This window comes from Pelophylax lessonae, assembly GCF_965119305.1.
Source record: "Pelophylax lessonae genome assembly, chromosome: 12".
Taxonomy (NCBI): Eukaryota; Metazoa; Chordata; class Amphibia; order Anura; family Ranidae; genus Pelophylax; species Pelophylax lessonae.
Window position 1 is genome coordinate 93,941,273 of NC_138779.1, and position 26,399 is coordinate 93,967,671.

At 45.1% G+C, this 26,399-nt stretch overlaps 1 protein-coding gene across 1 annotated transcript; it reads right to left on the reverse strand.

Moving 5' to 3' along the window:
- Window positions 1-1,746: 1,746 nt before the first annotated feature.
- On the reverse strand, window positions 1,747-24,804 carry LENG9 (leukocyte receptor cluster member 9). The gene is made up of 2 exons (XM_082274351.1): window positions 24,785-24,804; window positions 1,747-3,147 (listed from the first exon to the last, which is right to left on the reverse strand). Exon 2 carries the CDS (start codon window positions 3,130-3,132, stop codon window positions 1,858-1,860), a length of 1,275 nt encoding a protein of 424 aa, XP_082130477.1. The 5' UTR covers window positions 3,133-3,147; window positions 24,785-24,804; the 3' UTR covers window positions 1,747-1,857.
- Between the last annotated feature and the right edge of the window lie 1,595 nt (window positions 24,805-26,399).

Genomic DNA, 26,399 nt, shown 5'->3' on the forward strand with positions numbered 1-26,399 from the left:
GAGGCAGGCGTCCCAATTTTTTTTTACAGTATAATGTATAAACACACATCCTCTTTAAATCTGCAATATTGTACATGCATTTGCTGCCAGGTGCTGCCTTGTAGGAGGAGGCAGACCGCTCAGGGGACTCTGGAAGATGCCTTCCCTTTTCCCCTGCATATAACTGTGCTGACTGAGCTCCCGATGTTTGGTGGAGGAGCTTGGTCAGATTTGAATGCCCTTCTGTACCATGATGCAACAGCACATCCTGACCTCCAGCGGCACCCTTTTTGAGAAAGGCTGCTTACACACAGGGGAGCTGCAGGAGCACAGCTGGAAGCAATACAAGATCAGGCAATACATTTTAGGGCAAAATTCTCCTCTCTCAATCATGGTGTGTGTCAGCTTGACTTCAGTGCTCTAGTGCCAGCTTTACCTGTCACAGCAAGCCGGCTTCAAACTGTGGATGTTCACTGCTTCTGCTATGCCTTGCTGCTACTGTTGAGCTGCCCTGCAGAGCTACTACGCTGTACTCTTCATAATTGTAAATGGATGTTGCTTTTTTATTTTCTATTAAATGCTTATTATTCTGATACCCTCCTGCGCTCACTGCTTGTGTTTCTCAACAAAAACATGCCATATTTTGTGTAAAATTTTCTCCTATGATAGTAAGCTTCATCTAGTGGCCCTAATGCTTTTCCTGTTTAAGGTATGTGAAAACAATTATCACATTATGGTCACTAGGTGGCACAATATTGCAATGTTTTTGATACCTAGATCGCTATATTAAATTGAGTACATTTACTAATTTCGGTTTAACCTCTATTTATCCATCTTATGTACATATATGTCCTGGACAAAAGCAGCAATACCAGGATTATGGCTGCAGCTACAGCCATAATCCTGGTATCATTTTTTAAAGAAAATGTAAAGTAAATTTATTAAAGTATAATTTTTCCTGATATTTTGCTTTTAATAAACCGCTGTGCAAATAATGTGTGACATAAACAATTGCAAAAATGGCCATTTTATTTTCCAGTGCTTTTGCTTTCAGAAAATGTGTAATGTTTGACGGTTCTAAGTAGTTTTCTGAGAAAAAAAAAAAGAAGCTGATTTTTACATGTGAGAACATTCGGAATTGTCGTGGGCAGCAAGTGGTTACCGATATGTGCCTTATTTTTCTACGTATATTTTGGAGAAATAGTGTGGCTTGTGATCCTTTATTACCAGCCTTTCTCAACCTTTTCAACACAGAGAAACCCTTGAAATAAATTTCTGGTCTCGGGAACCCCTGTTAAAAATTAAAATTCTACAACTCATGATACATTAGTGTGACAGTCAGTGGGAAGAATGCTCCTTACTCTTGTCATCATTGGGAAGAATTACCCCCTTACAGATAGCTAAAAGGAACAATGGTGTCATTGAAAACTTATCTGAGAGGCAGAAATTGCCCATTGCTAAAGGAACTCCTAGCAACCTCTGGAGGAACCCTGGTTGAGAAGCCCTGCTTTATACTGTATTGGAGTTTTTCCTTTTTTTTTTTTTTTTAAGTAGTCTATTTATTAATGCTTAGTCTGCAATTGTTTCTGCAGAAATATTTAAATCAACAATCAATAATGGAAGAAAACATCTAATTTGTTACTAATTGTAAGCTTTCAACATATTTCTTGGCGTACATTGCACAGTTGTCAGAATCTGAGGCTTTTTATTTTGAACATCTACAGTGAAAGAAATAAGACTATTATCCAAAGCAGATTTCTATTTTCTTTATTCTAAAAAGGACAGCTTGAAACCATTTGGCTGCTGCTCTCAACAGACTTTTCTGTTATTCTTTTGAAAAACAAATTAGCCAGATTGTTTAGCGTACAGTCATATATATTAGTACAGTGGCAGTTCTAGAAGTGTTGTATAAAATCCATCAGTACGTCTTGAACTCCTGGCATGGCAAAAGCTAATGGTGTCAATATGTTGTGCCCCAAAATGAGTAATCTGGATATTCTTGTAAACCTCTGGTAGGAATAGAAGGCTGGGATTTTTACTGGCCATATTTCTAGGTACTTTAGCTATAGTCACATGAAAGCTGGAGGAAGTTGGTGGATCTATGACTACTAAGCCTCTGCTGCGAAACCTTTGGTTTAGATTGTCCACAAAGCTTGACAGTCCTGGAACAAACATGGGTGCCAAATAGAGCACACGTGAATGAAAATCTTTCAGTCCATCAAAGCTTAAAATGAAGCTTGGAGAAAGGATCCTCTGAATTTCAGTCCTAATTTCTTGAATGACCGTATGAACAATTTCCATTTCATCTGAAGTGACCAAATGCAAAAGGCACAATGTTAAATGAAGTTCTGGCAAAGGAATAAGGAATGGTGCTATTTCTGTGTTATGTTTTATCAGAACTTCTTGTACCTCTTTTACAGTGCTTCTCACTTCTTCACTGCTAATACGGACTGCTATAAAGTGAGTAGGCCTCACTTTTTTAGTGCTTTGGTTCTGCAAATGATTATCTTGGGTACTATTCTCCGAGTCTTCTTCTTCATCCAACAAATCAGGGGCCATTTGTTCCATCTCTTCCTTATCATTCTGTTCTGTTTGTACTAGAGTTTTGTGCTGTGCAATTACGTCTAAGATTGTCAATCCGCTTCCTGTTGAACCAAACACATCATCTGTGCGACTAGTTTTGTCCCAGACCACCAGTTCTTGATATTTAAAGTACTGGATGCGATGTTTAGGTATGGCAAGGACATCTATCCCAGCTGAAGCTAAATCTTCCCAACAAAAAGCGGAGAATGGTTTTTCAATAACCCCCAAAAATCTATCAAGATAACCAACGGAAAAATGCTCTTTGGGTAAATTTGGGTCCCATTGGATTCTGGAGATGACATCACTGGCTGTCTTCATTGGAGGTTTTTTGCCTTTTGGTTTACTGGGGCTCTTGTCTTGGCTTAAATTGTTTTCATTAGCAGTAGGTTGTTCAGAACCACCGGATGCACCAACATGGGTGTTTCGGCATCTATCGCCAAATCTACATGTTCCTGCAAGAAAAAATTGGCATACTGTAATATCAGATGCTTCCTTCTCAGGTTCTTCTGTCATATTTTGTGAGTTCTCTTCTTCCATTTTGGCATCAGCCTCACAATCACTTCCCTCCATTTTTAGTTAAGGTCTCTAAAAAAGAAGATAAAATTAAAACACAAAAATTAAATCCTAAATTAGGACTGTAACGTCACAAATAAATTCTGGTCAAATTAGATTTTTTTTTTTTAAAGGAAAATAGAACATTACACTAAAATAGTTAAAGCCAGCCCAACATTTTATTGCAATTATTTTTTAAAGATTTTGGTAGCATGTAGAAAGGACCAAAGAAGTTTTTTGCCATCTGTGCGCCGTTGAAAAATATTTCTCCTTACTTCCTTTTACATGAGCACAACAGGAAGTAGTATAAATCTCCCCAAATTGAGGGAAACCCCTACTTTTGACAGTTGTATTGGAAGTGTTCCCTCTGTTCTTATCCCAGTGACAAACATTTTTTATTTGTATTCTTTTCCTGTAACAATTAACACCAGCAGGTGCATAACTAAGGCTCCATTCACACTAGTACGACTTGTCAGGCGACTCGTGTGCCCTCAAGTCGCTTGTCATAACAAATGCAATGTAAATGAATGAGAGCCGTCTTAATATGCACTACTGAAGTCGCTCCGACTTCAGAAAAGGGTCCAGTACTACTTCAAGGTGACTTGTATCCGACTTGTGCCAATAGACTTCAATGGGAGTCGCCTCTAAGTTGGATCCTTATCTTTTGTCAAGCGACTGTGATCCGATTTTCCAGGAAGAAGGGAAATTAGCCAGGCATTCCCCACATTGCAGCCATGCCTACAGTTCCTATATACAGTGGGTACGAAAAGTATTCAGACCCCCTTAAATTTTTCACTCTTTGTTATATTGCAGCCATTTGCTAAAATCATTTAAGTTCATTCTTCTTCCTCATGAATGTAAACATAGCACCCCATACTGACAGAAAAACACAGAATTGTTGACATTGTTGCAGATTTATTAAAAAAGAAAAACTGAAATATCACATGGTCCTAAGTATTCAGACCCTTTGCTGTGACACTCATATATTTAACTCAGGTGCTTTCCACTTCTTCTGATCATCCTTGAGATGGTTCTACACCTTCATTTGAGTCCAGCTGTGTTTGATTATACTGATTGGACTTGATTAGGAAAGCCACACACCTGTCTATATAAGACCTTCCAGATCACAATGCATGTCAGAGCAAATGAGAATCATGAGGTCAAAGGAACAGCCTGAAGAGCTCAGAGACAGAATTGTGGCAAGGCACAGATCTGGCCAAGGTTACAAAAAGATTTCTGCTGCACTTAAGGTTCCTAAGAGCAAAGTGGCCTCCATAATCCTCAAATGGAAGACGTTTGGGACGACCAGAACCCTTCCTAGAGCTGGCCGTCCGGCCAAACTGAGCTTTCGGGGGAGAAGAGCCTTGGTGAGAGAGGTAAAGAAGAACCCAAAGATCACTGTGGCTGAGCTCCAGAGATGCAGTCAGGAGATGGGAGAAAGTTGTAGAAAGTCAACCATCACTGCAGCCCTCCACCAGTTGGGGCTTTATGGCAGAGTGGCCCGACGGAAGCCTCTCCTCAGTGTAAGACACATGAAAGCCCGCATGGAGTTTGCTAAAAAACACCTGAAGGACTCCAAGATGGTGAGAAATAAGATTCTCTGGTCTGATGAGACCAAAATAGAACTTTTTGGCCTTAATTCTAAGCGGTATGTGTGGAGAAAACCAGGCAATGCTCATCACCTGTTCAATACAGTCCCAACAGTGAAGCATGGTGGTGGCAGCATCATGCTGTGGGGGTGTTTTTCAGCTGCAGGGACAGGACGGCTGGTTGCAATCGAGGGAAAGATGAATGCGGCCAAGTACAGGGATATCCTGGACAAAAACCTTCTCCAGAGTGCTCTGGACCTCAGACTGGGCCCAAGGTTTACCTTCCAACAAGACAATGACCCTAAGCACACAGCTAAAATAACGAAGGAGTGGCTTTACAACAACTCCGTGACTGTTCTTGAATGGCCCAGCCAGAGCCCTGACTTAAACCCAATTGAGCATCTCTGGAGAGACCTAAAAATGGCTGTCCACCAACGTTTACCATCCAACCTAACAGAACTGGAGAGGATCTGCAAGGAGGAATGGCAGAGGATCCCCAAATCCAGGTGTGAAAGACTTGTTGCATCTTTCCCAAAAAGACTCCTGGTTGTATTAGATCAAAAGGGGGCTTCTACTAAATACTGAGCAAAGGGTCTGAATACTTAGGACCATGTGATATTTCAGTTTTTCTTTTTTAATAAATCTGCAACAATGTCAACAATTCTGTGTTTTTCTGTCAGTATGGGGTGCTATGTGTACATTCATGAGGAAGAAGAATGAACTTAAATGATTTTAGCAAATGGCTGCAATATAACAAGGAGTGAAAAATTTAAGGGGGTCTGAATACTTTTCGTACCCACTGTACCATTATCTCTGCCTGGTCTGTGAGTGGCACTGGTGGACACAGATAAGTGGTACTGGTGGGCACTGATACGTGGCACTTGTGGACACTGATACGTGGCACTGGTGGGAAATGAGGATTAGTAAAAAAAAAAAAAACGGAAATGGGATTTAGGTCACAACACATCATATTCTGATTGGCCAAATACAAAGTCGTATATCATATAAGTCGCTTTAAATAATTCACAAGTCGCGGTAAAAAGTCGCTCCGTCATGGGGCGACTTATGGTCCCGGTAGTGTGAACCGAAGTTATGGGGCCTTGGAACAAATCCATTAAATAATCTCTTTAAACTTCATCCTAAAGGAATTCCTTTACCGATATAGAATACTAATTATTTTCATAGGAACTTTATAGAAGCTCCCAAACTAGATACGCTGTGCATTCATTTTGTCCAAATGCATTTTACAAATATTATTGTGACCTGCATAATACACTGTGTAACCAGACAGCTCTGGACCCCCGAACAGCTTCATGGCCTACTATGGTGCTAGTTATGATTTTTCATAACCAGGACAATTGGTGAGCAGTACGAACCTGACTGTGGGTTTTACACCTTCAAAACTATCTAAAACTAAAAAAATCTTTTGGCTGAAGTTCTACTTTAAAGCATGTACAGCAATTATGTTCTAAAATTTGCAGATTGTAGGATTTTAGGAAATGTAGAGAGACCAGCTATGGACCAGTTGTGATTGATTGAGGTGGAGGTCCAGAGCATACAGGAATTCTGTTTCTTGGGAACAATAATTAGGGAGGATCTGTTATTGACAGGGCACATATCCTGTCTGGTGGGCAAAGCTCATCAGAGATAGTACTTTTTGAGAAAGCTTTGGAGGGCAGGCTTTTCTAAGCGAATCCTCCTCAGCTTCTAAAAGGCTGCCATTGAGAGTGTGCTGACTTATCACACCTCTCTGTGGCAAGGTATGTGCATGGTGCGTAACAGAAATTCCTTACAGAAGGTTAGAAAAATAATGCAGACGATTATTAAAGGGGGCGTATTTACCGAGTGTGGAAGAACTAGGAGAGGAGGTGCCTTCAGGAAGCTAATGCTATCCTGAAAGATAACTCCCATCCTGCAAAAGCCTTGTTTACAGTGTTGGCCTCTGGCAGGCGATTTAGGAGTATTTCCTCTCTAAGGCTGCATTCACATGTCAGCGTTTGGATCGCGGGCAGAACCGCCGCGGTTCCGCCCGCGATCCGGAGATTATTGTAAATCGCGGGACGCCTAGTGTTGCCCGTTGATTTGCAATAGCCCCCCAAACGCCGAGCGATGTTGCCGCGATTTCCGCCTGCCGAATCGCGGCAACATCGCGCAAACAAAATCGCGGGACGCAATACGCTCCAAAGAAGCTCTTGTACTTCTTTGGAGCGTATTGCGTCCCGCGATTTTGTTTGCGCGATGTTGCCGCGATTCGGCAGGCGGAAATCGCGGCAACATCGCTCAGCGTTTGGGGGGCTATTGCAAATCAACGGGCAACGCTAGGCGTCCCGCGATTTGCAATAATCTCCGGATCACGGGCGGAACCGCGGCGGTTCTGCCCGCGATCCAAACGCTGACATGTGAATGCAGCCTTACTGACAGCTTGCAAAACATCTTCTTCCCACAGTTCCTTCATTTTCTGAATGGTAGAGACTTTTTAGCGTTAAATGAAATACGCAGTATGTATTTTTATGCAATGTATGTGTTGTTTTTGTGAAGAAAATGTCCATCTGTGATGTCTTTTATGTAAGGAGGCTGCATCTGCATTTTATTTTATAGTTTTTGTAAAATGATAATAAATTATTCTGATATATTAAAGTATAATCCTTTTTTTGACCATTCTGGTCCACATTTTTAAAGGAAGATTTTGGCACCTGCTAGTTGTGTGTTTAAGTTTAGGATATCACTTATGGCTTTTTATTGTTCAGGATCTTTGAAGCTTGTAGTGACCATGTGAGTAGTTGTAGATGTAGAACTTCCATTGGGCTCCAATGACTTGTACAATGCACCACTCTCTCTCCCAGCAGGTTCCTGCAGTATGCTGTAGCTGGGCATTGTGGACCAGAAAAGGCAACAGGATGAAATTTAACATTTGAATTGCAGATCTTACCTATTGCATCCCCACCATGTCATTTTAAGATGCACATTTCCACCCCAATGGCCATGTCTCTATAGCCACTAGCATTTATAGTTTTGAAACAGTTGTCACACACTGGTACATGGGAATAAAGCTGGATACCCACTATACAATTTGCTTTAGTTATTTTCCTTTAGACTTACCAAAACCATATACTATGAGGTCAGACCTAAACACTTTTCATTTGTATGCAATCAGGCAGGCCCTTGTACTACATAGTTGAAGGTAAATCCAAAGGAAATCTACCAACAAAAGTTGTATAGTGTGTATCCAGCTTAAAGCCCCGTACACACGATCAGATTATCAAACAATCTGTCGTCCGTTCTTTTGTGGCATGCTAGTCTGATGTGGAAAATGAAGAGGTTATTTTCATACGACAGAAATCTACTTCAGAAGTGATGTCATGTGTTGGATTGTTTTGTAGGTGTTCTTTCGTCTCTGAGCATGCCTAGTCTTGCTCATAAGATTTTTTCCGTTGAAATCTGTACTAATGAGATGGAAATCGGACGTTGTATTACAGACGACAAAAATTATATAGCCTGCACATCAGGATTTTGTCAGCCGAAAAGTTGGAGTTGGCTGTCGAAAGCACCATACTAACAATCCGAAAATCGGTCGTCGGACGAATTTTCCCTACAGATTTTCTTATCGTGTGTACGGGCCTTAAGTCAGCACAGAAAAAAAACCCAACAAGGGGCCACTTACCACAGAAAGCCTGTGAGAATCATTTGCATACTGATTGACTCTTTATTGCTGTGTTTCCTGTATTGTGTATGCAATGGATTTTAAAATGCTGTATATATAACACCCAAAAAAGGTCCACTTTAAAGCAGTATTAAACCCAAAAGCAAACATTACATTGCAACTTAGCAATTCTTAGATGTGATGGCTGCATTCGTTTTCTTTTTTTCATTTTCACCTGGTGATCTTGTCAGTAAGTCTGTCATTTTTTCAACAGAACAAGCTGATCTACAGATGTAGCAGTCAGAGGGTTGAGACAAACTATTTACGACTGACAAGGATGATTACAATGGTCAGCTTTTATTCATTTATGTAAAACCTTTATCCCAAAAGGAACAAAACAGTCGTAAGGCTCCGTGCACACAGGCTTAAAAATCGCTGCTTCTACAGAACAGGACGATAGAGGCCGTAAAAAAAATAAAACCCTTTTAGTTTGTGTTTTTGATTTGAGCTTTCTGGCAGAAAAAGCTAAACTCTCCAAAACTGTGTACAAAAATGCTCTACGTGAGTGTGCATTTTTTCTGAAGCCCAGTGTGCTTAGAGCTTAAAGCGGTAGTATCCCACTTTTTGGCACTTTTACCTACAGGTAAGCCTATAATAAGGCTTACCTGTAGGTACAAATAATATCTCCTAAACCGGCATGGTTTAGGAGATATTTACAGTGCATGCAGCCGCTCTCGCGAGCGGCGCATGCGCTCTGAAGGTCCAGGGGGACCTTCAATTAGTTTGCCGGGAGCTTGCCGGAAAATCACTCCCGCGCGCATGCGCGGGAGTGACATCATTGCGGCTCTGGCCAATCATCGCGCCGGAGCCGTCTCTTCCGGCCAATCACCGCGCCGGAGCCGCCGAACCCGGAAGAGACGGCGAGGGATCATGGCAGCGCCCGCAGCGATGTCTGGGGGTCCGTGTCGGGGCTTCGTTCTAAGGTAAGTTACACATAATGGGCTAGTATGCGATGCATACTAGCTCATTATGCCTTTGTCTTGCAGGTTTTTTTTATTTTTTAGGGTTTACAGCCGCTTTAAGGCTGGCCATAAGTATTCAATTTTCCTTTAGATTTACCAAAAACCATATAATACGAGGTCAAAATAAACAACTTTTGATTGTATCCAATTAGGCAGGCCCTTGCACTAAAAGGTAAATCTAAAATTGTATAAGAAGATTTAACATGTATGGCAGGCCTAATTGCTTAAAATGTGTTAGCTGGAGATTGGCTGCAATTTGTTTGTCTCTAAATCTACTAGTATATCTAACACTCCCCTTACCTGTCTCTAAATCTACTAGTATATCTAACACTCCCCTTTCCGCAAACTGTCAGTACTGTTGTCTGAAGGTGTTTCTGACGCCTTCATCCAGAGTGGAGGCACTAAGGTTGCCACCTATTCGGTATTCACCTGGACAGGCCGGTTTTTCAATCATGTGTCCGGATTTCAACCTACCGGTTACACAGACACCATGAGGGGTTTCCTCTCCCTGGTCCCATCGGCAGCCCAAAAATGGCAAGTGATCGCTGGAAACTGCGGAGCTGCCCTGTGTTTCCACTCACTGCCAATGGGGGTCCACTGAGCACTCCTCCTTGGTCCTGGTGGTTGTACTCACTGAAAAAAGAGGAACTCCGCCAACTCAGTCTTTGCTTAGCCATGCCCTCTCCCCCGTGTGTAGCAGAGAATCCCCAGTCTGCACGGAAGTTCAGCAAGTCTGTGTTATGTGCTATGGGGGTTTATTTACTAAAGCTAGAGAGGGAAAAATAAGTCACAATTATGCAAAGAAACCAATCAGCTTCTAACCTCAGCTTGTTTAACTACGTTTTTTAGCAATAAAACCTGGAAGCTGATTGGTTTCTCTGCAGAATTGTGACTCATTTTGCCCTCTCTTAGTAAATAAACCCCCCCATGGTGTCTGCATAGGTGTAGAACTTTGGCATTATTGCAGTGATAGAGTTCCCCCTTCTGCATGCAGACTCCATAGTGCTATAGCCTCTAATGGGTCATACACACTATAAGATTTTTTTGAAGACTTTTTCTTTTAGACTTACCAAAACCATATAATATGAGGTCAAACCTAAACACTTTCAATTTGTATGCAATCTGGCAGGCCCTTGCACTACATACAGTAGAAAAGGTAAATCTGAAGGAAATCTAACCACAAAAGTTGGATAGTGTGTATCCAGCTTTAGCCCCCATCAATGTAGTCAGCTTGGAAATGGAAGACTGCAGGGAGTGGAGGGGGATCTGACACCAACAATGGGGTTTTTATTTTTATTTTAGTTTCTGATGGCATACGTAGGACATATTTTTTTTTTTTTTTTTTTTTAAAACAGTGAGGTTTATTGAAACTTTTGGTACAATACAAAAATAAACCGTGCATTGAAACTTCGATCAGATTCATAACACACAGAAGTACAAAAAAATACAAATATACACAGTGATTAACACTTAGAAACAGAACAGACATAGTAAAAATAAGGCAGTAGTCAGTTACTTTCTTCCGGCCCAACACTCAAGCAGACAATATTATGTCAATTGGGGCGGTCAGCATAAAGTAGTTACCCACTGCACTACTGAGCCGTATCAGGGCACTGCACCCACTTGTCCCAAATCTTGTTGAACTTCTGAGGGCACCCCCTATGTTTATATAAAAGTTTATGAAATGGGATGACACTATTAATTTCCTTAATCCACAATCCTAGAGTAGGAGGAGTAGGTCTCATCCACCGCCTGGCTATCAATTTACGCGCTATAAACAAAGTTTCCTGAAGAAATATGACAGTGGATTTGGGCATCTCTCCATCCGGATAGACCCCCAGGAGACACTCCTTAGGGGAGAGTTGTAGAGGAGACCCCATTTTGTCGTGCAGAAATGTGACTACCTGTTGCCATAGAGTCTGTAATTGGGGACAGCTCCACAATAGGTGAAAGAAGGAAGCATCATGGTCTGCGCACATAGGACAAGAGGGGACCAAGTCAGGGTGATATTTGGACAGTCTAAGTGGGGTGAGATAAGCCTGGTGTATTATAAAGGTCTGGGTTAGGCGATCCGACAGTTTCGGCGACACTCTGCGGCACGTCTCCAGGGCATCCTCCCATTCCTCATCCTCCATAGCCCCCACATTGCGCTCCCAGCGGGTCTTAAGTGCAAAAGCTAAAGTGGTCGAGGAAGGTGTGTGGAGCTCAGAGTAGAACATGGAAATGAGGTGACTGGGTTCTGTACTTTTAACAATCTCAAGGGTGGTGACCGATTCTATCTCAGGAGGACCGTCAGGGAATTGAGATCTATAGGCATGGGAGAGCTGTAAGTATCTGTAGTGCATGGGGCCCTGGAGCGCAAACTGGTCTCGCAGGGTCTCGTAAGACCGCAGACCAGTGGTCGTGGAGATATGGCTAAGGAGGAGAATACCCCTCCCACTCCATATCGACAGGTCAGGGATGGAGAGGAACTCACGCAATGTACTATTATGCCACAGAGGGGTGAGTGTGTGGAACGGAGGGCACCGAAGCCTGGACGCTACCACCTCCCAGATCCGACAATAGTGATATAGGAGAGATCTGGGGCACAGGGGCTCCGGCGAGCCCCTGATGCCCCTAAGGATAACTAGGAGGGGGTCCCCGAGGGGATGAGCCCACCCAGGGCAGAGCAGGGTCAAGAAGCGTTCTCTATCCGTTTTATCAATGTGAAAGAACTGGGACAACTGAGCTGCCAGATAGTACAGATTAAAATCCGGCAGGGCCAACCCCCCTAGATTTGTAGGATTTTTGAGTTTGCGCCAGGAGATCTTGTGCCGGTTAGCACCCCAAACAAAGGTCTTGAGGAGTGATTCCATCTGCTTAAACAGCCTGAGTGGCAGATATATAGGAGAATGCCATACAACATAGAGAATTTTGGGAAGGAGAACCATTTTAATTAAATTGACCCTACCCATCACTCCCAGAGGTAATTTGGACCATACTTGAATTTTGGCCTTAAGCAGAGGGAACAAGGGTTGAACGTTATCTGGGACATAATCTGCTGAGCTAGCTGTCACCTGGATCCCTAAGTATTTAATGCGGGATACACACTGCAGGGCCGGGTTTGCGGGGGCGATCGCCTGCGGGCTCTCGTCAAGCGGGAGAATTTGTGACTTATCCCAGTTTATCTGAAAACCGGAGAATCGTCCGTACCGTTCAATTAAAGAAAGGGCTGTGAGCAGGGATTCTCGAGAGTCTTCCAAATATAACAAAGTGTCATCAGCATACATGCTGATTTTCTCCTCCAGCGGTCCCTTACGTAGGCCACGAATCCCGGGATGTGCTCTAATGGCCATCGCCAGGGGTTCCGCGGCCAGGGCATACAGCAGGGGGGAGAGGGGGCACCCCTGTCGAGTGCCACGGGATAAAGGGAAGGCGGTCGACTGCCAGCCGTTGGCCAGGACCCTAGCTACCGGGGCGCTATATAGAAGTTTGACCCACTTAATAAAATTAGGTCCAAAGCCGTATCGGTCCAGGCAGGTCCATAGAAATGGCCACTCTACCGAGTCGAATGCTTTAGCCGTGTCCAAGGAGACCACCACCCTGCCGCCCATTCCGTCGTGTTGTGCCTGGAGATTCATGAATAACCGGCGAAGGTTAAATGAGGTGTTCCTCCCAGGCATGAACCCGGCCTGGTCCGAGTGTATGAGTGAAAGGATCACCTTGTTAAGACGGAGGGATAAAATTTTCGCAAGGATTTTAGTGTCTACTGGGAGCAAAGAGATGGGACGGTAAGACTCTGGGGCGTGCAAGTCCTTGCCCGGCTTGGGGATGAGCACAATTAGCGCCTCCCGCATAGAAGGGGGCAGGGCTGCATCCTTGAACAGAGATTGAAACAAAGCCAATAATTTAGGAGAAAGGAGTTCCGAATATTGGGAGAAGAATTCAATCGGGAGGCCGTCCAGGCCGGGGGCCTTAGATCTAGGGAACTCGGACACGGCTGCTGCAATCTCCTCCACAGAAATGGGTGCCTCGAGGGTCGCCAACTGGTCGGGTGTCAATGTGGGAAAGGCAATAGAGTCCAGAAAGTCATGCATGTCAGTGCAGTCAGCGGGGGCCCTAGAGGTGTAAAGTGTACTAAAAAATGATCGGAAACACTGTGTCACCGCAGCAGGATCGGTGATCTCATTACCCAGGTCATCCTTTAAAGTAATAACTACCGGGGGCCTATCCTCACAATGAACTAAATATGCGAGGAGTTTCCCCGCCCGCTCTCCATGTGCAAACAGATTCTGCTTCTGAAAAAACATCTTAGATTTCGCCTTCTCATATTCAAGTTGGGAAAGGACTTTAGAGGTCAATTTATACTGGGATTCATGCGTCGGAGTCGGGTCCGCCATAAAGGCCTGTTCAGCTTCAAACAGATTCGCCGTTGCCCTGGAGATCTCCTCAGCAGCCCGCGCTCTAACAGCTTTGATTTTGGAAATCATAGTGGATCTGGCGAACAGTTTAAATGCCTCCAACACTGCAGCCGGGGAGGCAGTGCCCTCATTATCAGAAAAGAATTGTGTCCAGGTCCCCTCAATGTCGTTCCCATCAGACACCAAGGGGAGCCAGGCGGGATTCAGGCGCCAGGCCGGGGGAGGTCTATTGCAGGGCAAGGACAACAGTATCCAATAAGGGCAGTGATCAGACAGAGTCCGTGGGGCGAAGCCTGCCGCCAGTAACCTGGGGAGCAGGGTTCGAGACATCAATATCAGATCAATGCGTGACATAGAATGGTGTGCAGCCGAGAAACAGGAGTACGCACGCTGAGCGGGGTACTTGCTGCGCCAAGAGTCGGCCAAACCAAAGCTCTCCAACAATCGGGAGAACCTGGTCGGGGACGACCCCGGCGGTGCCTGGGTGCCGCCACCGGATCTATCCAGACCCGAGTCCATCACATTGTTAAAGTCGCCCAGCCAGATCACCGAGGCCCCCGGGCATTGTGCCATAAACGCCAATCCCTCCATTATAACCACAGCAGTGTAAGGGGGGGGCACATAGAAAGCCATCAGCAGCATCAATTCCCCATAGACTGACGTTTTAAGGAAGACATATCTACCCATTGGGTCAACCTGAGATCCTAGGAGCTGGAAATGTACCGATTTGGCCACCAGAAGCGCCACACCCCTGGAGTGCGAGCTATATGCAGAGTGCTGCACCCAGCCAACCCAAGGCCGTTTGAGAGACTGCTGTACGCGGCCCTCCAAATGTGTCTCCACCAGTACTATAATGTCAGCCCGGACACGGCGTAAAACATTAAAGACAGCCGTCCGTTTAATCTTATCGCGCATACCCCTGACATTCCACGTCAACAATTTCAATGCGGCCATGGCAGGGGTAATACGGAGCGTGGAGCGGAGGCTCCCAGGATCTCAGGCAATAAGGCCACAGAACTAACAATTCCACGGTCATACACTAGCATTAATAAACGGCAGCAAAAGAGCAGGCAGTTATTACTTGAGGTCAATGTGCATAGAACAGAAACAGTATAGAGATTGTACCAATTATAAACTGTAAACAATGGTAATACCCCAATCCCCCCTCCCTGCCCTGCACCAACCCCAACTTGTGCGGGCATGTTCCCAAACAAGTGCCTCAACCAGAACAGGCCCACATGCGACTGGTAAAGAGCAAGATCAGGAGGCCAGGGACCCCCAGGATAGTCAGCAAAAATACAGCAAAATACAACTAGGACAAGCAAGGGGGCCCGGGGGCCCAGGTCCAGCAGAAGTCGCAGGGGGCAACAGGGGAGTTGGGCACAAACACACGCCTGAGCGGGTGTAGGGGGCGAAAACCAACAGGTGTATCGCTGGGTAGCAAAACCTATGGGCAGGTGGAAATCCATAGGAAGAGAACAGAAAAATCAGTTCCATCTGTGGAGCTAGGGCGCTCCGCCGGTCAAACACAGGAGCAGTGGTTCAGGGAAATGAGGGGGGGGGGGGAAGGGGGGCGCAAAGTCTTGAGTTCCGCAGGATCTACAAAACCCCCCCCACCTCTGCAGCAGCATAAGGCATAGGCAATCAGGGAGAAAGTGTCATGAAGTCGCCAGGGCAAGGTGGTCAGGCTCTAGCTTCCAGTCCTTCTAGCCAGGAGATGGCGGCTTCCGGATCCTCAAAGAAGTGGGCTCGGTCCTCACCCTCCACTCTAAGACGGGCCGGGTACAACATAGAGTATTTGATATTCTTGATACGCAGCCTGCGTTTGACCTCCAAAAAGCTCTTGCGGCGCCTCTGGACCTCAGCAGAGAAGTCGGGGAAAATCGCTATTTTGTGATTTCCAAATGGAATGTTCCCCTTAACTCTGGCCAGGCGCAATATGGCATCTCTGTCCCGATAGTTCAGGAATTTAGCGATGAATGTGCGGGGGGGTGCACCCTGGGGGGGGGGGGGACGCCCTGAGAGGCGATGTGCACGTTCCACAACAAAAGTGGGTGAAAAGGATTCTCTGCCATATGTTTGAGTGAGCAATTGTTCCAAATAAGATGAGGGGTCTGCACCTTCAGAGCCCTCCGGGAGGCCAATGAACCGCAAGTTACAGCGGCGCAGCCTATTCTCCATGTCATCTTGTTTTTGAAGGATAAGGTGTACTTGTTGCTGCAGCCTGTCTGAGGAGCTTTGCAATGGGGGGAGGGAGTCTTCCACCTCGCTGATTCTGTGTTCAGCCTCACCAACTCTGTCCCTTAGCTTCTGCATATCCTGACGCATCAGTGATATATCTACCTTCACCTCCTCGATTTTAGTTGTCAGCATGGTCTGGCAGGTGGCAATCGCTTCCAATACCTTGGATGTAGCAGGGCTCTCCGGCTCCTCCACCACGAGCGACGGGCCGGCGCCATCTTGGATCGGGGCCTCCTTCTCCAGCCTCCGGAATGCAGCTAGTTTTGCCGCCGCTTCCGAGCCTTTCTTCGGCGGAGACATGTGGAGGTCAGTGCCGCGGGTGTGCGGGAGGTGAAGGGAGGATTATCGTGCCCGGAGGGCTGCAGGATTAGCGGTAAAGGAGATCGGTCCGGCGGAGCTCCTCTCACACACGTCCTCTCACATGCTGCGCCAGGCCACGCCCCCGACATATTTTTATTTTAAGTGTTTCAAGCTCACAGGTCAGGACTTAAAAGAGATGTATGATTCCCCCCATTTATACTTACCGATGCTGCATCTGTGCCCCAACGCCTCTACACTGAGAACCGAGAGAGAGATAGAACTGAGAGATAGAAAACCGCTGATCGCTCGGTTCTGACAGCTCCCCAAGCAGAGAGCTGCTGACTGTCAGTCACAGCTCTCTGCTCTGCCCCTCCTCGCTCACTGGAGCTAGGGGCTGTGGAGGGGAAAGGAGCAGCTGGCTCAGGCTCGCAGCGGCTCACTGAGAGGCTGAGCCGGGTGTCAGTCCAGGCACCTGGAGGATCCCGACTTCCATTGTTGTGATAATGCAGTGACTGGACTGGCTTCTGTGATGTCAGCAGAGAGCGGACTTCAGCCCCCTCTCTGCTGAAAACAGGTCACAGGAGTTCAGAACAAACTGCAATCCTGTGATCCATAGGAAAAGTACAGCCAAACAAGCTTTAAGGTGACAATCTGCTTTAGATCTGCTAAGAACTATATAGTGTAAGGGCCTGCGTATTTTATATAAATGCAATAGATTGTTCAGGTGTGTCCTCATTTTACATTGTTTTGGTAAGTCTAAAGGAGATTGTGCAATCAGATTAAGTCGTGTATGGCCACCCTAAAGTGATTGTAAAGTCTCGTTTTAAAAGAAATATAAAAGTAACAAACATGTTATACTTACCTGCTCTATGCAGTTGGTTTTGCACAGAGTTGCCTGGATCCGCCTCTTTTTGGGTCCCTCTTCTGTGCTCCTGGCCCCTCCCTCTTGTTGAGTGCCCCCACAGCAAGCAGCTTGCTATGGGGGCACCGGAGCCGAGCCAAGGCTCCCTGTGTCCATTCAGACACGGAGCCGTGACCTACCCCCCACCACCTCTCTCTCCTGATTGGCTGACTGATTTTGATTGACAGCAGCAGAAGCCAATTGCGCCGCACTGCTATCTCAGCCAATTAAGGGTGGGGTCCCAAACAGCTGAGAAACATCGCCGGATAGAGATGGGGTTCAGGTAATTATTAAGGGGGTTACTGCACACAGAAGGTTTTTTCATCCGAATGCATTAGGATAAAAAGAAAACTTCTGCCGTTACAATCACTTTAAGCCCCTGTTGGAGAGAAACACATTGAAGGGGGTAGGAGAGGGTCTGTTCCTGCATTCTGGCTTTGTGAGTTTGCACTACTTGCATTAAAGCTTGTTGAATATTAAAGCAGACTTTCACCTTAAATGTCATGGTGTGCTGCCTCCTCCCCCCTTTTCCTACAAATGCAAATTAGCTTTTGGGGTGCAGAAAAGTATATGTTGCATTGTTTATTTTTTCATATAGTTTGTCCCAAAGTATGTTCGTCTTAAAGTGCTGTCGTTACATGCTGTGAGTAGGTGGGCTTTTTATTGCACAAGAGACATGCAATTTCTCTTCTGCAATAAAATACACCTACCTGCTTGCCTGGAATGTAAGCATGCGCAGCTCAGCTTACAGCAGCCGGCCTGATCCGGTGTGCCAGGATGATTAACTTTTGTGCATGAAGAAACTCAAAAATGAGTCTGTGAGGCTCTTACTTGTGGCACAGCAATCTAAGCATATTTTTATGGTTACAAGAATGCTTTTGTTTTATTTAGGCATGCCTCTGCCACTGTTAATGCAATTTGGCCACACCCACTGTTCACCGCTACACACGTCACATTACTACGGGGCACCCAAAGGTCTCCCAGGTCTTTTACAATACTATTGTGTATACTAAAAAAAAAAAATATGAAAAAAATGGTAAAATGTTCGGGTTTGGCTTGAAGAAAAGGTGGAAACCCTAGGCGGCACTCTAATACAGGAATGGTGTTACTGGCCAGATCACCAGGTGAAAACACAGGGAAAAAGCCTAAAAAAAAGAAAACTAATGCAGCCACATCTAATGATTAGTAAGCAGTAATATATAACATTTTTGTTTGGGGTTTAATACCGCTTTAAGTTAATTTTGTAGGCAGGGGAATGCATCCCCCATTTATCAGTGATCAGACTACATTATTAGAATTAGAGATGGGCTCAGGCGTGTTCGGGATCCTGGTCCCAACCCACCTGCCCGATCCCGCCAGGAAGCAGACAATGCACTCCGCTAATCACAAGCAGTGAGACATTTCCCGATCTGTGCAGCTGCGGACTATGAGATGTCTCACTGCCTGTGATTAGCGGAGTGCAGTTTCCACTTCCTGGTGGGATTGGGCAGGTTGGAACTCAAACACGCCTGAGTCCATCTCTAGCGGTGTGCAGTGTCGGCTCCCTGGCAGGATCAGGCAGGTGGGTTGAAACTAGGATCCGAACACGCCTGAGCCCATGGCTAATTATAATGTTGTAGCAAGCCACAAGATGAGAGGCTGCAGCAGGGGGTTGGTCTGTGTCAGACATTTGTGAACACAGCATAGAATTGCACTGATTTACAGTAAATGATGGTCCTGGATAATACCTGAACAAAGAGGGCTCATTCCCTCTGCAGAGAAGAGTGGATACATTCTTTGTCAAAGGTATGCTGTAATCTTTGTGAGAGCTTTAAGGAAAACTACATTGACGATGAAGAGATTTAACTGATTGATGGTATTCACCCTATTTGTAGCACACTGAAATATACACTTTGAAAACACATCAGATCATTTGATGGAAAGCAAATGATCAACCTACAGGAGGGCTGAATTCAAAGACACCCCGAAAATCAAAGTGAAAAAATGATGCAGCAGGTTAGTCCATTTTGCAGAAATGTAAAATTGTAGTCAGTAGTGTGTATGGCCCCCATGTGCTTGTATGCATGCCTGACAACGTCGGGGCATGCTCCTAATGAGACGACGGATGGTGTCCTGGGGTATTACCTCCCAGATCTGGACCAGGGCATCACTGAGCTCCTGAACAGACTGAGGTACAACCTGCCGGTGTCAGATGGACCGAAACATAATGTCCCAGAGGTGTTCTATTGGATGTAGGTCAGGCGAGTGTGGGGGCAATTCAATAGTATAAATTCCTTTATTCTCCAGGAACTGGCTGTATACTCTCACCACATGAAGCCAGGAGTTGTAGTGCACAAGGAGGAACCCAGGACCCACTGCACTAGCGTAGAGTTGGACAATGGGTCCAAGGATTTCATCTTGATTCCTAATGGTAGTCATTGTGCCATTCTCTAGCCTGTAGAGGTCTGTGCATCCCTCCATGGATATGCCTCCCCAGACCATCACTGACCCACCACCAAACCGATCATGCTGATCAATGTTAAAGGTAGCAAAACGTTCTCCACAGCTTCTCCAGACCCTTTCACGTCTGTCACATGTTCTCAGGGTGAACCTGCTCTCATCTATGAAAGCACAGGGTGCCAGTGACAGACCTGCAAATTCTGTTGTTCAATGGCAATTGTCAATCAAGCGCCACAGTCCCGGGCAGTGAGCACAGGGGCCACTAGACGTCGGGCCCTCAGGCCACCCTCATGAAGTCTGTTTCTGATTGTTTGGTAAGAGACATTCACACCAGTGGCCTGCTGGAGGACATTTTGTAGGGCTCTGGCAGGGCTCATTCTGTTCCAAGGATTTCAGTCAGGTTGCCATTGTCTAGCCTGTAGAGGTCTGTGCATCCCTCTATGGAAATGCCTCCACAGACCATCACTGACCCACCACCAAACTGGTCATGCTGAATGATGTTACAGGCAGCATAATGTTCTCCATGGCTTCTCCAGACCCTTTCACATCTGTCACATGAGCTCAGGGTGAACCTAATCTCATCACCCAATTCTGGTGACAAATGCAGATCGAGCTTCACGATGCAGAGCAGTGAGCACAGGGCCCACTAGCGGATGTCAGACCCTCAGGTCACCCTCATGAAGTCTGTTTCTGATTGTTTGGTTAAGGACATTCACACCAGTGGCTGCTGGAGGTAATTTTGTAGGGCTCTGGCAATGCTCATCCTGGTTCTCCTTGCACAAAGAAGCAGATACCAATCCTGCTGATGGGTTAAGGACCTTCTATGGCCTTGTCAAGCTCTTAGAGTATCTGCCTGTCTCCTGGAATCTCCTCCATGCTCTTGAGACTGTGCTGGGCGACACAGCAAACCTTCAGGCAATGGCACGTATTGATGTGCCATCCTGGAGGAGTTGGACTGCCTGAGCAACCTCTATAGGGTCCAGGTAATGTCTCATGCTACCAGTAGTGACACTGACCCTAGCCAAATGCAAAACTAGTGAAAAACAGTCTGAATAAATGAGTAGGGAAAAAATTTTAGTGGCCTCCACCTGTAAAACCATTCCTGTTTTGGAGGACCTCTTATTGTTGCCTATCTAGTGCACCTGTTAATATCAATAACACTAAAGCAGCTGAAACTGATTAACAACCCCCTCTGCTACTTAACTGACCAGATCAACATTGCAGGAGTTTGACTTCATGCTGTATTCGGATTAAAAAGTGTTCCTTTCATTTTTTCGAGCAGTATATACAAGTCCATTGTGTAATGTCTAATGCCTGGTACACGCGATAAGATTATCAGACGAATGATCGTCCTTTTTTTTTGCATGCTAGTTACCATATCAAAAATTTGGTGAAAATTCTCGTACGACAGAATAAAAGTTCGGAAGTGAGGTCATGTGTTGTAGTGTATTTTCGAATGACAACTGTACAGATTAAACAAAAGTCGTACAAGAAAAATTTTCATGCTTGTCTGATCGGATAATATCGGATGAACTGTCGTGATCGGCTCTTGAAAGCTGTGTACTAACCATCATGCTATTGTACGATCGTTTCAAAGCGGTATTTTTCATACAATTTTCTGATCGCGTGTACAGGCCCATAAGGCTCACTATACATGTTACAATCTGACTGTACAATCAACCATAGATCTACCAAAACTAGCTAATAGGAGCACCCACCTAATCTATTCAATCGATCCAATCAGGCAGTCTCTCGTAGGGTTGCCACCTCATCCCTTTAAACCCAAACACCTGGATAGAGAACTGTCTCCAGGGGAGAGTCCAGAGGGTGGTGATTAATGGGGAGTACTCGGATTGGGCGGGTGTGGAAAGTGGGGTCCCCCAGGGTTCTGTCCTGGGACCAATCCTGTTTAATTTATTCATAAATGATCTAGAGGAGGGGATATCTAGTACAATCTCAGTATTTGCAGATGATACTAAACTAGGCTTGCCAATATCTTCTATGCAGGATGTGGAAACCTTACAAGCGGACCTGAACAAAATAACGGGGTGGGCAACTACATGGCAGATGAGGTTTAATGTTGAAAAATGTAAAGTAATGCACTTGGGGGCCAGAAACCAGAAAGCAAGCTACTCACTAGGGGGGGAAACCTCTGGGTGAGTCTAGGATGGAAAAGGACTTGGGGGTACTGGTAGACAACAGGCTTGGCAGTGGCATGCAATGCCAAGCCGCTGCAAGCAAAGCCAACAGAATACTGGGATGTATAAAAAAGGGGATTCACTCCAGAAATAAAGAGATTATTCTCCCACTCTACAAGACTCTGGTCCGGCCACATCTGGAGTATGCTGTCCAGTTCTGGGCACCGGTCCTCAGGAAGGATGTGCTGGAACTGGAGAAAGTCCAGAGAAGGGCAACAAAAATAATTAGGGGAATGGAGGACATCAGCTATGAGGAAAGACTACAAGCACTGAACTTATTCTGGAGAAGAGACGATTGAGGGGGGATATGATATCAATGTACAAATACTGTACTGGCGACCCTAGCATAAGGAACAAACTATTCAGAGAAAGGAGATGCAATAAGACACGTGGCCACTCACTAAAACTAGAGGAAAGGCGGTTTAACCTTAAAGTGCGTAAGGGGTTCTTCACTGTAAGAGCGGTAAGGATGTGGAATTCTCTTCCACAAGCAGTCGTATCAGCAGGGAGCATTGATAGTTTCAAAAGACTATTAGATGGGCACCTTAGAGACCACAACATACAGGGGTATACATCGTACGGTTAAAATCGGACACACACACATCATAGGTTGAACTGGATATACGGATGTCTTTTTTCAACCTCACTAACTATGTAACTATGTAACATATTGATTACACAATGGCTAATTAAGGTGGTAATTAAACTCACTTAGCCTAGGTTCACACTGAATGAGGGTTTGAAATTGCGCAAGTTCAGCTGAACTCACACGATTTCAAATCAGCATTTCAGTCTGACTTCGGGAGAGATTTGAGAGACATCTGTGCGGGTTCATGCTAGGCTTGCCACCTCATCCCTTTAAACAAGGACACATATTACATTACACAGGTTCTGAGGCTAATATAATGCACATAAGGCACTAAGGGTCCTTTCACATGGCTTTCCGCCTGGCAGACTCAGTTTTGCTCAGCGGGGGATCGATACACTGATCCCCGCTGAGCAGGCGGATGACAGCTCCGTCTCCACCCAGCTCTCCTCTATGGGAGATTGAATGAAAACAGATCGCCTGTCCATTTTAAACCGATCCGATCATCCAGACAGATGGAAAATAAGGTTACCATCCGCTTGGATTTCACAGACCGGATCGGATAGCAGCGGGTGTCAGTGGACATGTCACCACTGAAACCCGCTGCTCCATAGAGGTGCATGGAGAATCCGATCAGGTCCGCCTGAAAAACTGACACCTATTTTCCATCCGTCCAGCGGATCGGATAAGAATGGACAGGCGGTCCGTTCTCATCCGATTCCCCCATAGAGTAGAGCGGGGATCTGACAGCTCCGTCTCCGCACACAGAGCGGAGATGGAGCTGTCATCTGCTTGCTCAGTGGGAGATCGGCGGATCGATCCCGGCTGAACAGCACAGCTCCATCAACGGAACAGAGCCATGTGAAAGGGGCCTTAATCAGCCACAGAATCTGTGTAATTAATGTGTTCTGGTTTAAAGGGATGAGGTGGTATCCCTAGTTCATGCACAAATGTCTATTGAAATTGCCCCCAAAAGTAGTGCAGGAACTACTATGGGAATCGGTGTGGCGCCGCAAAGTCGGCATCACACCGATTCAGACGGTGCCGTTGCCGGCAATAGGCTCCAATTTGGCATGCGATTTGACATATCAGATCGGCCCCATGTGAACAGGGGGGCTAAGTACCTTATCTGCATTAAATTAGCCTCAGAACCTGTTTAATTAACCACATGCTGACTGCTCACAGTAATATTACTGGGGCAGTGCGGCTCCCCTGGGTCCAGTCACGTAGTACTACTGTTTAGACACAGCAGGAATCGGGCCAGGGGAGGAGAGGCGGCGATTGCCGCCTTCCTCCCCCGATCATCTGGGAAACCGAGAGAAGACCTGCCTGCTTATGTAAACAAAGCAGGCGGATCTTCTCACTGACAGGCAGGGAGAGAGCAGCAGTTTCAGCTATGCTGAAACTGCGATTTCTGTGCCTGTCACAGAACCCCCCCCCCCCCCCCACAAGTCAGTAAGCATTAGGCATACATTTAACCCATTAATCACCCCCAGTATTAACCCCTTCCCTGCCAGTGTCATTATTACAGTAACAGTGCATATTTATAGCACTGATTACTATAGTAATGTCACTGGTCCCCCCAAAAGTGTCAAAAATGTCAGTTAGGGGTCCGATCTGTCCGCCGCAATGTCGTAGTACCACAAAAAAAAAAAAAAAATCGCAGATTGCCGCCATTACTATTAAAAAAAAAAAATTACATAAATCTTTCCCGTAGTTAGTAGACACAATAACTTTTGCCCAAACTGCTTTCGCTTATTGCGATTTTTTTTTTACCAAAAATATGTAGCAGACATATTTTTTAATATTTAGTTTTTTTTTAAGAATGTCATATAGCAGAATGTGAAAAATATTGTTTTTTTTTTTCAAAATTGTCGCTCTTTTTTTGTTTATATCGCAAAAAATAAAAATCACACAGGTGATCAAATACCACTAAAAGAAAGCTCCATTTGTGGGAAAAAATTACGTACATTTTGTTTTGGTACAGCGTCACACGACCGCGCAATTATCCGTTAAAATAACGCAGTGCCGAACGGCAAAATAGGACCAGGTCATTAAGGGGGCAAATCCTTCCGGGGTAAAGTGGGTTAATATGTGTTCGGGTATAAAGGGATGAGGTGGCAACCCCCCTACTACATAGTTGTTGGTAGATCGAAAGGGAATTGTACAAGACTGTAAGGTGTATGGGGAGCCCAGGGGATTCTTTAGGATCACCAATTCTATCATGTTGATATCTAGCTTATTTCAATAACAACCTTTTTAAAACTTACTTGATTTAGAGAGATTTCCAATGCTTCCTTCCCACACCTTCTGATCTGATACTTTGTACAGCAGTCGAAGTCACAGTGACTCACCTATTTACTGCACTGTACGTCACATGGTTCTTAGTTACTAAACAAAACATTGTCCAAAGACAATCAGGAAGTAGCTCTGATCAGAATGACGCTAACCCCACCTTCCCCTGCAGTGTGTTCTGGGATGGGTGATGTACAAAGCTCTTCCACAAGAGGGCAGTCACCCTCTTATTTATCCTATGTATCAGTCCCAGTACAGCCACATTATCTTCATGTCAGCAACAGCCTGGCTGGCAATTCTTTAGTAGGGATTTGAAACTTGCTCTGCTAACCTTCTGCTAGTTGCCTGGCTGTCTCTGGCTTTAATGCTTTTCACAGTCACTGACCATGAACAAGCATTCAATAATCAGTTTTCTGAGGTGAAGCCAGAACTCCCATTCTACTGTACGTAGTTGTTCTGGGTCAGCGCCTAACTTTTTTTTTTTTTTTCAGAAAATAGATTAGTAATAGCATACAGCCTTATATTTTCTTCAGGTTCCTTGCCCACTCTGGCAAAAACGTTATATGTATGTGTTACAGATAAGTTGAATGTACCTTCAAATATGTGATACGTTCAGCTGCCGAATCCAATCCCCATTGGAATCATTGGGAGCTGAATCTGTCAAAACAAGTATACTTATCCTAAAGGCTAATATGCCTAAATGATTGCCAAATATGGCACGGGGGGCTCACTCTGCACTGGGGGACATGTATCAATAAACTTTTTTTTTACACCCTTATACAGGAAGCTATGACTTTATTAACCACTTAAGCCCCGGAAGATTTTACCCCCTTCCTGACCAGGGCCTTTTTTGCGATTCGGCACTGCATGATTTTAACGGACAATTGCGCGGTCGTGCGACGCTGTACCTAAACGAATTTGACATCTTTTTTTCCCACAAACAGAGCTTTCTTTTGGTGGTATTTGATCACCTGTGCCATTTTTACTTTTTGCGCTATTAACAAAAAAAGAGCGTAAATTTTGCAAAAATAACAAGATTTTTCAAAATTTTTTATATGAAATTCCCCAAAAAAAAATGTAAAAATCAAAATTTTTTAACATTTTTGGCCAATTTGTTTTCTGCTACATATGTTTGGTAAAAAAATTGCAAAAAGCGTATTTTGATTGGTTTGCGCAAAAGTTATCGCGTTTACTAACAAAGGGAAAGATTTCTGTCATTTTTGGTGTTTTTTTTTTAACGCGTAATGGCAGCGATCTGCGATTTTTTTTGTGGTACTGCGACATTGCGGCAGACAGATCGGACCCTTGACTGACATTTTTGACTCTTTTGGGGTTACCAGTGACATTACTGCAGTAATCAGTGCTATACATATGCACTGTTACTGCAAAATGACACTGGCAGGGAAGGGGTTAACTTTATTGGGGAAGGAGGGGTTAAGTGTGTCCCTAGGGGCGTGCTTCTTACTGTGATTGGATGTGGCTACTGGTGTAGGAACAGTGATCAACAGTCCTACATAGTAGAACCATATGATCACCATTCCTACACAGGGGAGAATGACAGGCGGCTTGTTTACATCAGCCGCCTGCCTTTCTCCCTTCACGGAGGACGATCGCGAGTGACCGGCGGACATCGGGTCCGCCGGTCACACGCACGGACTTCCCAGGCTCAATAGC